The 14492-nt window shown below is 38.2% G+C and overlaps 1 protein-coding gene across 4 annotated transcripts in view; it reads right to left on the bottom strand.

Annotated features, from left to right (window-relative positions):
• WDR17 (WD repeat domain 17) overlaps positions 1–14227 on the bottom strand; it is a 59377-nt gene extending 45150 nt beyond the window's left edge. Inside the window, exons 1-2 of one of the 4 annotated variants that reach the window (XM_068187045.1) lie at positions 3073–3194; positions 2160–2185 (exon numbers count right to left, since the gene is read on the bottom strand). Coding sequence is in view for 1 of the 4 variants with exons in the window: in XM_068187043.1 (XP_068043144.1) it covers positions 2160–2225 (66 nt within the window). In the remaining 3 variants the exon portion in view is untranslated. Of the gene's footprint in view, positions 1–2159; positions 2261–3072; positions 3195–14093 lie in introns of those variants that run through there. The other 3 variants (XM_068187048.1, XM_068187044.1, XM_068187043.1) reach the window with 3 other exon arrangements.
• Positions 14228–14492: the final 265 nt, after the last annotated feature.

Raw genomic sequence — 14492 nt, forward strand, 5'->3', positions numbered from 1 at the left:
TCTCTGAATAGTCTGAGACAACACACACTACTCAAGCAACTGCTTCTGGGCAAAAGATGAACGAAGCCTGCCTATGTTAGTAGCGACAATCACAATGTAGAACAATTATGTAGGTTTACACATGTACTTCTCTACGGAAGTAAAGCCCTTCATACTTTCCAGGAAAATTCTACCAAGGTAGTCTACTACTTATTAAAGTGCCAGGCTAGTTGAGGGCTTACCACTAAGCAGTATAGACAGTTTGCAAAAACTGGAAAAGTTTTTTCTAATTTTGTATACAATTAATGGCACATAGGCCATGTATAACTCCCAGATAATCAAAAGGCCAACCATAGTCAGGAAGAGGGTGCCTTGGACAAGGCTTTGAATTTCAACAAGATTCCTCAAAAATACCTGAAGCTTTGGCTAGACTCTTGCAACCAGAATTTGGAGATGATGTTTCCTAACCTATGACAGCGTAGCAAGTGTTCAAAATGTGCATTCACTTATCCAGACACTGACCAGGAAAATAATACTCTGATTTAAAAGATTATTTGAAATGAACAAATGTTCTATTAGTGTTCACAACCATTTTAAACCTCCACAATAAACTTTGACCCAAATCACTACCAGAACTGATTTAACCACAGGATCTCTGGCTTCACAAGGGAAGAAGTTTTGGACCTTTCCTTAAAGTTTGAAACTTGAAATCACAGCCTGAGACTGTTTTTCAGAAACAAACACTCAAAATAAAACCCAAATATATTAATCCAAGATAGATATCCTGCTTAGAAAACATAATCCAATAACATTAAAAAAATTGTAACATAGTGAGTCTTACAAAGTAGTGATTTTGACTGTCTTGACTATACTACTTGTACATTTAACTAGAATACCCTTTATTGTGCCACCTTAACAAGATAATCTAAAGAGCCATATTAGCCATACATTTCTCCAAGCATGGAGAAATGCTGATATTTCTAACAATAAATGACCAGCAATGTTAGACTACACACTTAATCAATATGAAACCATCTAGCAGTGACAACAAAGCCATTATCTGTGGAGCATTGCTTAATCACAGTTTGCAGATAATGTGCGCAATACACAGAGATATGTATACAACCATGTCTGATCACAGTATGAAGCATCTAAGAGTCTGCCTAAGATTCTGTTCTCATCTTCCAATCCAGAGCTACAGCAATCACCAGAAGATTACTTTTCTGCTGGCAAATTGCCAAGACTGTTCTGATTTCAGATAAAGTTACCTCTTTACACATCTCACATCTAAATCCCTGATGACAGCTATTAAAAAGTGATTCTAAATCTGAAGTATCCATATCATGAGTGACATGTAAAATGAGAACAGTGGAACAGTATTAATACCTGGCAGTTTTTTTTTTATTCTTATGAGCATATAGCTAGCATTATCAATTAATACACAATAATACAATGAAAGCAGCTGCTTTCACTAGCATCTCCTGCATTGTAATTCATTAGCTGACCATATACTCTGAAAACAAGAAAAAGAAATCACAGAAATATAAGGTACCATAAATGAGCTTAATACACTGAAAGAAATGTGACTTATATTCATTTCCCACCATAAATCTATGAAAGCAGCTGTAGACATGCAGATAATAAATGCTAAAAATAAATCCAAGTTATCCTGTAAATGTTGCTATAGTAACAACTCCTCCTCAGAAACATGTTAATAAAAACATAAAGTTATCCAAGATACAACATGGAAATGACCCTAGGTGAATTTAATCTCTCCCAAATATTTTTGGTTTACCCTATTACTAACTATATCTTTTTTATTTAACTTCATGCATGGTATAATAATTCCTTCCAATACAACAAATTGAAATGTTTGCTTTCCATCTCATTGCATATTAAAAAATTACTACTTGTTAAATTATGCAACCTAAGAAATGCAAGTAGGTGGTTGTCACACTTCCAGTACCTTTTAACCAGCTAGCAACATTAATTTTCAAAAAAACACATTTTGGATATGCTTTGTTTATGATTCAAGACCTCACTAAAACTACTAAAAATCTTTTCCTATACCACTATAGAAATACGACTTTTGATAGTATCAATAAAATAATAAAGAGCAGCTTAAAGAAGAAAAATATAAAAATAGTAAAAGAGAAAATATTACTTTAAGCAATTCTTACTCTTTGTTGTCCTTCATACCAATCATCTTCATCAAACCAGTGGGAAATATAAGTCATCCAAGCCATGAAAGAAGGCACAGTTGAAATAAAAAATATGGAACCTGAACACATATAAGTACAATAAATTCTGTGTTAAAATCTACTCAACACTACAAAAAGCTACACAAAGATCAGATCTGAAGTCTGTGGTATGATTTGAGATTAATAAGTTTTAAATTCATAAATATGTAATCTGAAATACTTTTAACAGCAATTTAAATATTCCATCTATTGAATTTTCTAATGGAAAACAAAATTAAATACTAAAGCAATTATTAGATTATATATGTCAGTATTTGAAACTAAAGCAGGTTAGTGCTGCAAGATTGATTTTGCTGTGCTTCTGAGCTCCGAAAATGTGGTGCTGTTTGAGTCATTCTTATCTCTCTCCTAAAAAATTACTTTCATTTTTTAAAAATGTACTAACTACAAAATGTAGCTCAGTGCACAAAAGCTTGTACCGAAATGTAAAATATCCTCAGAAGCATGGGGAATGATTTGTTTTGGTTATGTAGGGAGTGGTTTCAATTGGCACAGTAGGAGGGGCCAAAATTATCGCAAACACCAAGCATCAGTTTAACTTTTTTTTTTAAAGAGGAAAAAAAAATCTGCAACTCCATTGTTCACAGCCAGCGGAGCCTAAAGGGCTCAGCTGCAGCCACCAGTGTTGGCTGAAAAATGTAAAAAGCTTAATTTAATGAATTCATCGGAATGGATCTGCTTCTTTTCCTCAGAAGAGTTTCACATATCTGACAGCATTTATCCCTTCTGCAGGTAGTATCCTTTTCTGGTATGCTTCCAAGTTTCACATTTGATTTCACAGTGCATTATGCCAGTAAAAATGAAAGGTAAAAAGGAATAAAAGCTGTGCTACCACATTTCAGTACTGCAGCAATATACTTCTTCAGCTGTGCTGTTTAGGAGACATTATCATACAAATCTTCCTAACTGCATGGTTACAGCAACTATCAATTCCTCAACAGAGATTGTGCAGACCTAAAAAAACCCCAGTTTCTTAAGAAACCTAGGATCCAGACAACCTCTGCCTTTGTAGACTGGCTTAACAAGCTGTTCCCCACAGTTTGCAATATAATAAATGCAAAAACTAAACAGGGAAGTTTATTGTTTTATCAAGAAATAAACAAAGCAAAGTAGGAAAAGTAGCTGAAACTACTAACTGGTCGACATTACTTAGCATTTCCAGAGAGTAATTCTGTGTCATTACCTGTCCTACCCCAGAACGTGTTGTTCCCATTAAGGGTACTACATAGGCAGGTGACATTCTCCAGGGGAATAAAGAAAAACAGCAATATTTTTGATTCACAACCTCTTACTCTGACAGCCAAGGAGAAAAAAAGAAAACAAACTAAAAATATAAACCACGCACACAAAACTGTAAATATTTAAATCAAGACACCCAGTAATAGGAAGTAGCATTCCAAGATTATCAGTTTTTTTTTCTAGTTATACAGTCATCCATGTAAATGGATACAGACACAAGAATATACAGAAGAACTTCCTGCAATACCGCTGAAATTTTTCAAATTACTTGTCCTTTGAGATTGCAGCTCAAACATTAACTATACAAAGTGCACAGAACTGTGTGGTCTCATAAACTGTATGAGAAATATAGCACCAATTCAGTCACCTCGAATGACAGTGCTGAAGAAATCCCTGACCATAACCATGGTCTATGAGCAAACAAGAAAAACATTACTGATGTACCGCTTCTGTGAACAAAAATTTTACAAATTGTTAAAACATATCCACATTATTACTGCTTATTACACATGAAAACCATGGTTTCAAGTAAATTAATACTTGCCCATTAAGGAAAGTCTTTCCTTTCAGGGTTTATCTGTCTTTTTTTATAAGGGCACATAGTATCATTGAGAGTCTTGATCAATGAATTACAAGTAGTTCAATAGTATCAAACTTGTTTCTCTTTTATGCCTGTAGCTGTACTTTCCACCATCTACAAAAAATTGTTTCTTTTTTATTCCTGTGTATTGGTTTTGCACTGCCTGGTTTGTGGTAGTTATGGGGCCACAGAGGCAGCTTCTGTGAGAAGCTCCTGGGAGCTTCCACCATGCCTGGCAGAGCCAATCCCTGATGGTTCTGAAGATGGACATGCTGCTGGCCAAAGCTGGACCAATGAGAGGGGTTGGTAACGCCTCTGTGATAACATATTTAAGAAAGAAATCAAAACAAAGTGCCCAGTTTTTTTTCTAGTCAGACAGGAGGAGGAGGCGAGAACATGTGACGGAAGCAACAGAGACCCCAAGGTCAGTGGAGAAGGAGGGGAGGAGCTGCTCCGGGTGCCGCAGCCGAGATTCCTCTGCAGGCTGTGGTAAGACCATGGTGAAGCAGCTGTGCCCCTACAGCCCGTGCTGATCCATGGGGGATGCAGAGATCCAGAGGGATGCAGAGATCCACCTGCAGCCCATGGAGGAGGTGCTCACACTGGAGTGGGTGGATGCCTGGAGGAGGCTGTGACCCAGTGGGAGACCCATGGAGAGAGAGGGTTCCTGTCTCCAGGCTGGAGTAGCCTGTCCTTGGAGCACTGCACCCTGTGGAAGAGTGACCCACACCGCAGCAGCTTTAGGAGGCCTTTGTGCCCATGGGAGGGACTTAATGTTGCAGCAATTTTGGGAGGACTCCTGCTCGTGAGAGTGGACCTGCTCTGGAGAGGTTCACAGAGAACTCTCTCCTGTGGGAGAGACCCCATGGTGTAGCAGAGGGAGGACTCTCCCTGTGCAGGGGGAGAAACCTCGGGTGACGAACTGACCAAACCCCCATGCCCTGTCTCCCTGCACTGTCGGTGCGAAGGAGGAGGGGGCTGGGGGAAGAAAGGATGTTTTTAAGGGCTTATTTTACTTCTCATTATCCTTCTCTGATTTAGTTAGCAATAAATTCACTTTGTACCTTTAAGTTGAGCCTGTTTTGCCCTTGGACTTTTTTTTTTCTCTCAATCCTTATCTCAGCTCATGAACAGTTCATTAATTTTTCTCTCCTCTGCCCAGCTGTGGCAGGGGAGGGTGAGCAAGTGGCTTTTGTGGATGCCTGAAGTTCGGCCAGTGTCAAACTACAACAGCCTGTAGTTGCTCCACCACCTATGTGATCTGAGTTTTCTAGTCTCAGTACCAACCTGTCAGAACAATAAGTCTCTCAAGACAGACAAACACTGTGACTCACATTTAGTTTCAGCATCATCAGGGAAGCATGGGCTAAAATGGATATAGATACCGTATTATCCTTTCAATAAACTGGTAAATATCTTCAACTCAAAAGTATAGATGTAATTAAAATCTCAGAATAGCAGATGGCTATTTTAAATGGCTTAAAAATATGTTACAATTACCTGTGAATAAATTAAGAAGTTTGGTGTTAAATTATACATGAAAAAATAATGACAAGAAAGACTGAAAATGTATTATGAGGCAAATATATGTTTTTGCCTATTTCATCATTCATCTCCAAGTGCTGGGAAAACTATTATACTATAGTGTGCTGATTTTGTCTAGGGTAGAGCTAATTTTCTTCCCAGTGGCTGGTTTGGGGATGTGTTTTGGGTTTGTGCTGAACAGAATTGACAACAGTGAGATTATTATAATTAATACAGATTACACAGAGCCAAGGCATTTTCTGGGAGTGCATGTGAGGCTGTAAGAAAATTCAGGCTGGGACCGCTCACCCCAATTGACCAAAGGGATATTCCAGACCATACTACATCATGCCAAGTACATAAAGCAAGGGGAAGGAGGAGCAGGGGGAGACATACAGAGTGATGGTGTTTGTCTTCCCAAGTAACCACTGATGGGGCCCTGCTCTCCTGGAGATGGCAGAGCACCTACCTGCCCATGTGAAACAGTGAAAGAATTCCTTGTGAAAGAATTCCTTGTTTAGCTTTGCTTGGGTGATTGGATTTTGATTTCCCTATTAAACTGTCTTTATCTCAACCCACAAGTTCTCTGGCTTTTCTACCCTGCAGATACTCTCCCCAATCTTGCTGGTGGGGGAGTGAGAGTAGCTGAGTGGGTGAGTGGAGCTTGCTGTTGGTTGGGATTAAACCATGACATACAGGTATAACAAAATATGGTTTTGTAGGATTAATAACATTATGTGTACTAAATATTATAATAAAAATATGAAAAACCTCAAAGTGTTTGATGCCTTAAATTGTTGTAATTAATAATATTATTAAATGTTTTATAAGTAACTTAGTATGCTCTTAATTTAAAGTCCAGTTGGTACCTCCAGTTAAGTGTTCTTTGATCTCAATTTAAGGACAACAAAATGTACTGTAATAGATCAGATCAAAAGAGACATCTTCAAGGCATATACAGTCTTATATATAATATACTGCCCAATAAATTTGTTTACAATATTCTAGAAGGAATAAAAGAAGACAAAACATCCTATTAATTTGATGCAGAAGTAATTGTTTAATTCTTGAGCTGACACAAGAAAATGGCATGAAACTGTGTCAGGACATGTTCAGGTTAGACATTATGAAAAGGTTCTTCGTTGAGAGGGTGGTCAGACACTAGGACAGATTCCTCCTGAAGCTTTCATGACACAAAACCATTCAGATTTCACTGAGCATCTGGACAATGCTCTTAGTCATGTGGTTTAGTGAGGAGCAGGATCTTGGACTCAATGATCCTTACAGAGCCCTTCAAACTTGAGATATACTATGAGTCTATGTTCAAACTTCTGCTGCAGACATTTCACAATCCTCCCTTTGGAACTAAGTACTATCATTTTAGCTCATTTCATATTGAATAGGCCTAAATACAAAAAATCTAAAGTAGTCAGAAGGAAAAAGTGGAAGGGATGTTGAAAATAATAATGCTTTAGCATATGAACATCACAATGTGTTGTTAAAGTTCAGCACTACAATGGTCAAGAATTACAAGAAACGAAATACAACCAACCACCCCACCCCTCAAAAGAAAATCATTAAAAAAACCAAAACCCATTTTTAAAAACCCACAAGAAAAACAGTGGCTTATCTTCTCTTTATATTTAATATGAAAGTTGATCTTCTGGTCATTCCAGCGCAGATGTCTGTTTATCATGAAAGCAAGCTACTTACTACCTTGCCCTTTACAAAAGACATGACCTTAAGAATCTGGGAGAACATGCTGGAGAGTATAGTGGCTTCAATCTCTACACACTAAAAAAACCCTGTACCTAAATACAACATACATGTAAAATTTACATAGAAAACATAGGATAAAAGATTACATCTGAAAATAATGTCCTATATTGCATCAAAATCAGCAAACTGATGCTACTCTCCCATGTTATCTGGCAGTATCAGGAGTCAGCAATGCACTTTAGGTATGAATAAAGATTTTCAGAAATTGATGAGAGGTAAGAAACCTCTATTTTGATCTTCCACTTTTACTGCCAAATTTGCTGTTAATTAATAATTTGAAGTTGATATACTGTACCCACCATGTACAACCATGAACTTTTTTTCAAATACATCTTTGACCACTGTTTCTGTTTCTGCTTAACTATTATATATAGAAATATTTAGATATTTGTCTGTTTAACTTCTATAAAAAGTCATGTTTGATATATTCTTGCCATAAATAAGTAGCATTATATATGTTTCAAAATTAAGAATTGTTTTCAATTAATTAAATTTTTACCTCAGAATTTTTTTATTTTTGCTGTAGTCAATTCTGTGAGAAAATTTCCTGCTAATCCATGTAGACATAATTTCATAACATGTCCCATCATAACCTTAAAAATTACCTGTCTTAACTACTGAATTACTAAAGATTAACATGCTATGACTTTGCATTGAAGACACAAAACTCATTACAAGAATGTCTTCATAACTAAAATGAACAACAAATAACCCAAGAACAAAATGCTTTAAAATTTCCTTTATTTACAAAAATATAGAAATTATTTACTTTCATAATTTATATGCCATTATGCAAATTCATTACAGTAACATCTACAGTAAAGAAGTCAGTTAAATCCTCAGGTTTTATTTCTTAACTAGCACTTTAAGAATCATTACACTAAGAACACAAAGCATGTAATGATGTCAAGTATCCTAAAATAAATCCTAAAATACAATGTTTAGAGTAAAGCTGTGCAAGAACCAATCATATGATAATGACACAGCAAACCTATATCTCAGTGATCTTATGTTATATGAGGTCAGGCAACAATTAGATTTCCCTAGACTTCCCCAACTCCTATCAAGCTACTAATGGCACAAACACAGCATGGCTCTAAATAGTTGTCCTTTTTTAATTTTTTCCCCTCACTTGCTCTTTCCCAACAAGCTGTATGGATTTATCAGGACAAGATGACATACAGAACAACCAGGCCACCTCACAGTGATTAGAGTAAGCTGTTAGTAACAGATGTACAACACTATCATCACCACCAGATCTACACTGGGCTGAGACTTTCACACAACCTTCTCACAAGCTACTTTTAAGATTGAGCTTTATCAGTTTACAAGAGGAGATTAAGCTTTAGCTACCAACAATAGCAGTGGATTGGACTTTATCATGTATCTTCTTAAGGATGTTCTATAACTTGATTTAAAAAATAAATTCCATGAAGCTTTACAGTTTTTTTTCCAAGAAAGTAAATTAACATCACTTAAGAAAAAAATTATAAGTTTATATATATTTATAGTACCACTTTTACTATGGCTTAGCAGATGCCATTCTAATTCTGTGAAGAACACATATAAAAATGACAAAGTTAAATATCTAACCTGGCAGATAGCTAACTCCACACGGCCACTTGATGATTTTTTGGTCTGTCAGCAAACAGTTCATATGCCAAGAAACATATTGCATGTATTTTTTAGTATCATGATCACAAGATTTTATCTATGTCTAGCTAAATCATTTCATTGTAACATATTCTTCAGAGACATATTAGATTCTAATAAATTTAGATTATAATAGTGCAAATCCCTGTCTTTAATTATAATGCACACATTATAAAGTAAATATTTTAATTATATCAACTTTTTATACTATAGTTGACTGATTCAGATGTTAAGATAAATATAAATTAAATAATTACTATAAAGTAAAATTCTAAGGCAGATATAAGAAATAAAACACTCTCTGATAAACCAAAAACTTCTCTATGAAGAAAAAAATGTCAGCATCTGTAGCCCAAAAAGACCACAAAGAAAATAAACTGAAAGTAGAAAAATAATTTAATGAAATAAACTAAATTCTTTCTAGCTGTGAAACTAGAAGTAACATTTAAAATCAACTGTATTTGTTAATGGATTTGCTGAGATAAGAAAGGTTGAGCAGTCAAAATGGGGATGACATCCAGCTGTATATCAACTTAAAAAATTTCCAAAATTGAACTAGTTAAAGCTGGATGTAGGCAAGAAAAACTTTATTTTATTAAAAAAAAGAGGTCAACTGTTGAAAAGTTTATCTCCAATATAATGTTCTAAAACAAGATTTTCTGCCCTAGGAATTTTTTCAGAGCAGTCAGTTTAACTGGTTTGTTCAGGCACTTCAGAGCCACTTGTGACCAAATATCCATAAAAGCAAAAGAAACTTCAAAAAGCAAACATCACAACAAACCCCAAAATAAGAAACTCTTTTACTGCAAAAAGACTCCCCTTGATTCTCTGGGAAACCAGAATGGGATACAACTACATACCCTGATGACAGCCAGAAGTTAGGTATAAAAGAAGTGCTTAGGTTAGCAACAAATGATTAGTGTTGAGAAGAGCTCTTCTCAACGCTAACCTCACACTTGACAGCAGATGTCTCAATCTTTCTTTCCTGAAATCTAAACCAATGCATGAAACTGAGCTCCTGGATGTGACATATCCTCTTTCACTCAATCATTATCAGTCCTCCATCACAGGTATTTTCAGACAATAGGTAAAATCTTGAAAAGAAAGTTAGGAGAAGGAAAATAGTAGTATTAATTAGTTCTCTTAGACCTTCATTTATCTATGTGGGGTTAAAAAATTAAATAAAATCAACTCTAACATAAAACCTCCAAATGATTTTTTAGCCAAATTGTAAGAGAAAATACAGAAGTTTCAAACCAAAGAATTAAGTTTTAGACTGTCCACAAACTAGGCCATTTATGTCTCATTAAGAAAGGTGTTACAGAGCATGTTACCTAATGGTAGAAGTAAATGTCAACAATTACACCTAAGACAGAAACAAAGTGGATCTTAAAACATATAAATCAAAGGGACAAGATAAACACTGTGTGTGGTGTCCCCCTTCCCCCCCACCCCCCCAAAAAATGCAAATAGAGGTGGTGGGCTTTAAGACACCATGAAATTGAGTACATACTACACAACTACAGTACATCAAGCAGAATGGAATCAGTGAAAATGAGAGAAAGAGGGAAAAAAAAAACCCTTACAAAATCAGGCAAACATTGGATGTAATAAACCACAGGAAAAGTATGAGCCACCAACATGACGTAGCCAGAAGAGATGTACAACATGTTAGGAAAGATACTGTCGACACAGAAGGAGGCCTGTTGCATCCCAGGTTTGGGTTCACATTATGGGTTTTTCCTTTGTTAGTTTTCCAGTTCTCTGTACCCTCGTGCATCCCCCGGGTTTTCCCCTACTCCTGTGGTTTCCGTGCCCATCTTCCCGTTCTCGTGGTCCCACTCACCCCAAAGTCTCGTGTCCGCCCCTGCCGTGTTCCCACTGGTCGCTGTAGTACACGTCATCACCACGATGTCTGTACCCATTGGGCGGGAGGACTCCCCGTCCGCCTTGTCCCTTCCCTATATCACCCCACTCCTCGGCATGCTCGAGGCCATTTGCGTCCGTGCGAAGCTGGGATCGGCTGCAGCCTTTCCATCGCAGCTCTCGCAGCCAATAAAGCATCCAGCCGCCACGCGGACGGATTTGGACGAATTCCCTGCCTCTTTGTTTCTTCCCTCGCGCCGACGGCAAAGCGCAGCCAACAGCCCACCCCGGAGCGCGACAGCAAAAGCGCCCGGAAACTGCGGCGAGCCCCGGCCCCGACGAAAAGCTGAGACGCCCAAGCCGGGCATTCGGGAGCTGATCAGGGCAGACAAAGTAAAGAGCAGCCGCGAGTGGCGCCCAAGTGGGGCCACGGCCAGCGCAAAGCCGCGGAGCAGGCAGAGAGTCACCACATAGCGAGGCCTAACACCATTTTACCAGTCATTCATACATTATGTTTGGTTAGCCTATTCAAGAGAGGTGGATTTAGACTTTAAATACTGGGGTTTAAAAAATAATGAAACATGGAGGCAATTACCAGAGATATAGAAGTGTTATTTGAATCAAGATATCATACATACTAAGCAGCTGGGTTCAAATTGGTCATGGTGGATAGAAGGTAGGTAAAGGTTCCTGAACCTGAAGCAAATTTACAGTGAGTAGAAGCATTAAGAAAAAAACTTCATTAAGTAGGGGGAAAGGCAGTAGTAACCTCATCAATATACATATAATATACAGCACAAGGAAAAAAAAATTACATCAACCCTTTAACCCTTTTCCACTGCAACAACTGCTTCTGAGAGCCTCTACCATCAATACATAGAAAATTAGATTCTGGACAACAACAAGAACAAAAAAAAAAAGATTCACCACTGATGAAGATCTAAAAAAAATCGCTATTTATCAACTTGTTTGCTTACAAACAGTTTTCCACATAAAATTAAAGTAGTACAAGAGAAAAAATGTAAGGAGAAGACTTAGCAGAGACAACAGTGCAGTCAAGGTCATCAGCATAAATTAAAATACCAACAAAGAAAGAACTAGAAGACGCAAGTTCCCACACTTGACACTGCCTCAAGAACTAATAAATGGCATTGTCAACAAATAAAAAAAGTCAGCAAAGTTCTACAGGCCTTTACTGATAACTAAATAATTCCCACACATACCAGAAAAAACAAATTCTCCAACCAGTGCTAGAAAAGGATAAGGAATAAACGACCCCAGTGGATACAGCCAAGGTGTGCTTATAGGATGCAAGTGGGGAAAAGATTACCATAAAAGCTTCTGTCTTCCTTCTGTGCCCATAGTACAGCTCAGCTGCTACCATAAATAATGGCTAGCCTGAGTGAAAGGATGTCACTGAATTGCCTGTACCCTACAGGGGAATTTACAGTTCTTGTAGCCACTTTCTGTAATTCAAATGTTATATTGATATTTACTTCTCTTCTTGTGCTGCCTATATTTTGCTTCGTAAAACAAACAATGTCAGTTACACAACATCACCAGCAGGTCTTGGTGAAGTTACTTTTACTGGCCACATCAACTTTAATTCACAGACTGCAAGAAGAGGAAATACTGTTTTCCCTAAGTTATAATCTCCTATTACCACTGCTAGAAACAAAATACTGAATTAAATGGACCATTAGGACTCACCAAGGACCTTCTTACTTTGTTCTTACTATGTGGGAATTTTCCTCACAGCAGATGACCAAATGACAAATTTATTGTGTGTTATGGGTCCTTTAAACAGCCAGGCTCCTCAAAGAGTCCAAGATTTGGTATAATAGAACATAAAGAATGTTGAAACTGAGGATAAAGACTGTAGATATCTTATAAGGGAGAATAATTAATAAGTGAAAAAAAAATCAGTAAGTAAAACAATAGCCCCATGATATTTTAACATTTTTGCATTATCTGTATTCTTCCACGCATACTCCATAATACCTTTGCAAGTTCCTTATACCACCATGTCTACATATGGGTTACAACAATTTTTTGAAGATGACTACAGTCTTAACTGAAGCTTTTGAACAATTTTGAAATGCAAAATATAAATAATGATATCACAAAATCATCCAGACTGATTTATTCTCTAACAGAAACCTTAAAATGTATCAGTAACTTATACAGTTGTGCCTGTAATTAGGAAAGAAACATCACAACAGATGTGTATCTTCCCTGCTTTAGGACTACAAAAAATTAGGAAGCACAAGGATTAGAACCTTAAACTTATTTTGAAACAGTGGGAAATATGCCTTACCAGAAATAACTGTACTAAAGTTTGAAGAACATTTTACTGTTATGTGTTTCTTACCAGAATTCTTCCCCATTATACTCTTATGAATAGCAGGTAGCTGCATAATGTCATGGCAAAATTTTTAAACAAGGTACAAAACCACAAGGCTCAACACTCCTATAAAAACCCTCTAAAATTAGTTAGAAAGAGATACAATGAACTTCCCAGCCCATTAAATCTTTGAAAGACTAAGTGCATGGCAAACAGAAAGAGACTCTTGAACCAAGAGGGTTTAGCACTCAAAATGGACATTGCCAAGTATTTCTTTTCTATATCATTCCATGGTTAAGCCCATTATTAAGAACAATATGGTCTTTATCGAGTCTAAAATCCAGGATTATGTTCTTCACTGCAGCATTACAAGTAATTAAAGATCTCGCACAGACTTTGATTTCATACCTGCCATCTTCAAGCCTTCCAAAGCAGTTTCTCAAATTGTTGCATGACAATGTCTATGTGAAGCAACATCTCTTAAGATATCAGAAGAATTTACTGTACTGAAAAAAAACCCTTAAACTTATTTCTTCATTTGCAGAGTCTGCTGTCTTAAATTCACTTTCATAAGCTTTGCTTACTTTGCTTGTAGTTTGCTTTTGTACTTTAATGATTTTTTTTTAACCCTCGAAGCTTGATTTTGCTTCCCCCACCCACCCTCGTCCCAGCTGGGAAAAGCATTTATAGTATAAACAAGCCCAAAGCTCTCCCTCCCTGCGGAGGGCAAGCGTTTGCTTTCTTCTTTTAGAGATTGCTGCCTCCGCCTTTTCTCGATTTAAAATTCGCGTTTCCGCATCAGCACGTTTGTAAAGAGACGCACACAGAGTAGGACAGTCCCCAAAACAGTGTAAAATCCCGACAATACCGTCAGACGGCTTCTGGACGCTTCAGACACCGTCCGCAGCCCCGAGAGCTCCCTGGGGCCGCTCCGTCCCCGGAGCGCAGGTGGGCGCAGGGCGGCGCGGCGCGGCCAAGCCCCGCGCAACCTCCCGGGCCGGGCCGCGCCGCACCCCGCGGGGCAAGAAACGCCGCGCCGCGCCTCCCCTGCTCTGCCCTGCCCGAGCCCGCTCCGCAGGGGCAGGGGCAGCCGCCGGCCCTGCCTCCCTCACCTGCCCGCCCGCAGCGCGGCCGCGGTAGCGCCGGGCACGGCGGCGCCGTCTCCGGGCAGCCCGCGCGCCCGCCCCCGCCGCGTTACCGGGCAACGCGTTCCGGCGCGGCTGCTCGGAGCGGGGCGCGCGGGCCCTGTGGGGTCAGCGGCCCTGCC

This window comes from Anomalospiza imberbis, chromosome 4 (genome assembly GCF_031753505.1).
Source record: "Anomalospiza imberbis isolate Cuckoo-Finch-1a 21T00152 chromosome 4, ASM3175350v1, whole genome shotgun sequence".
In the NCBI taxonomy this organism is placed as follows: domain Eukaryota; kingdom Metazoa; phylum Chordata; class Aves; order Passeriformes; family Viduidae; genus Anomalospiza; species Anomalospiza imberbis.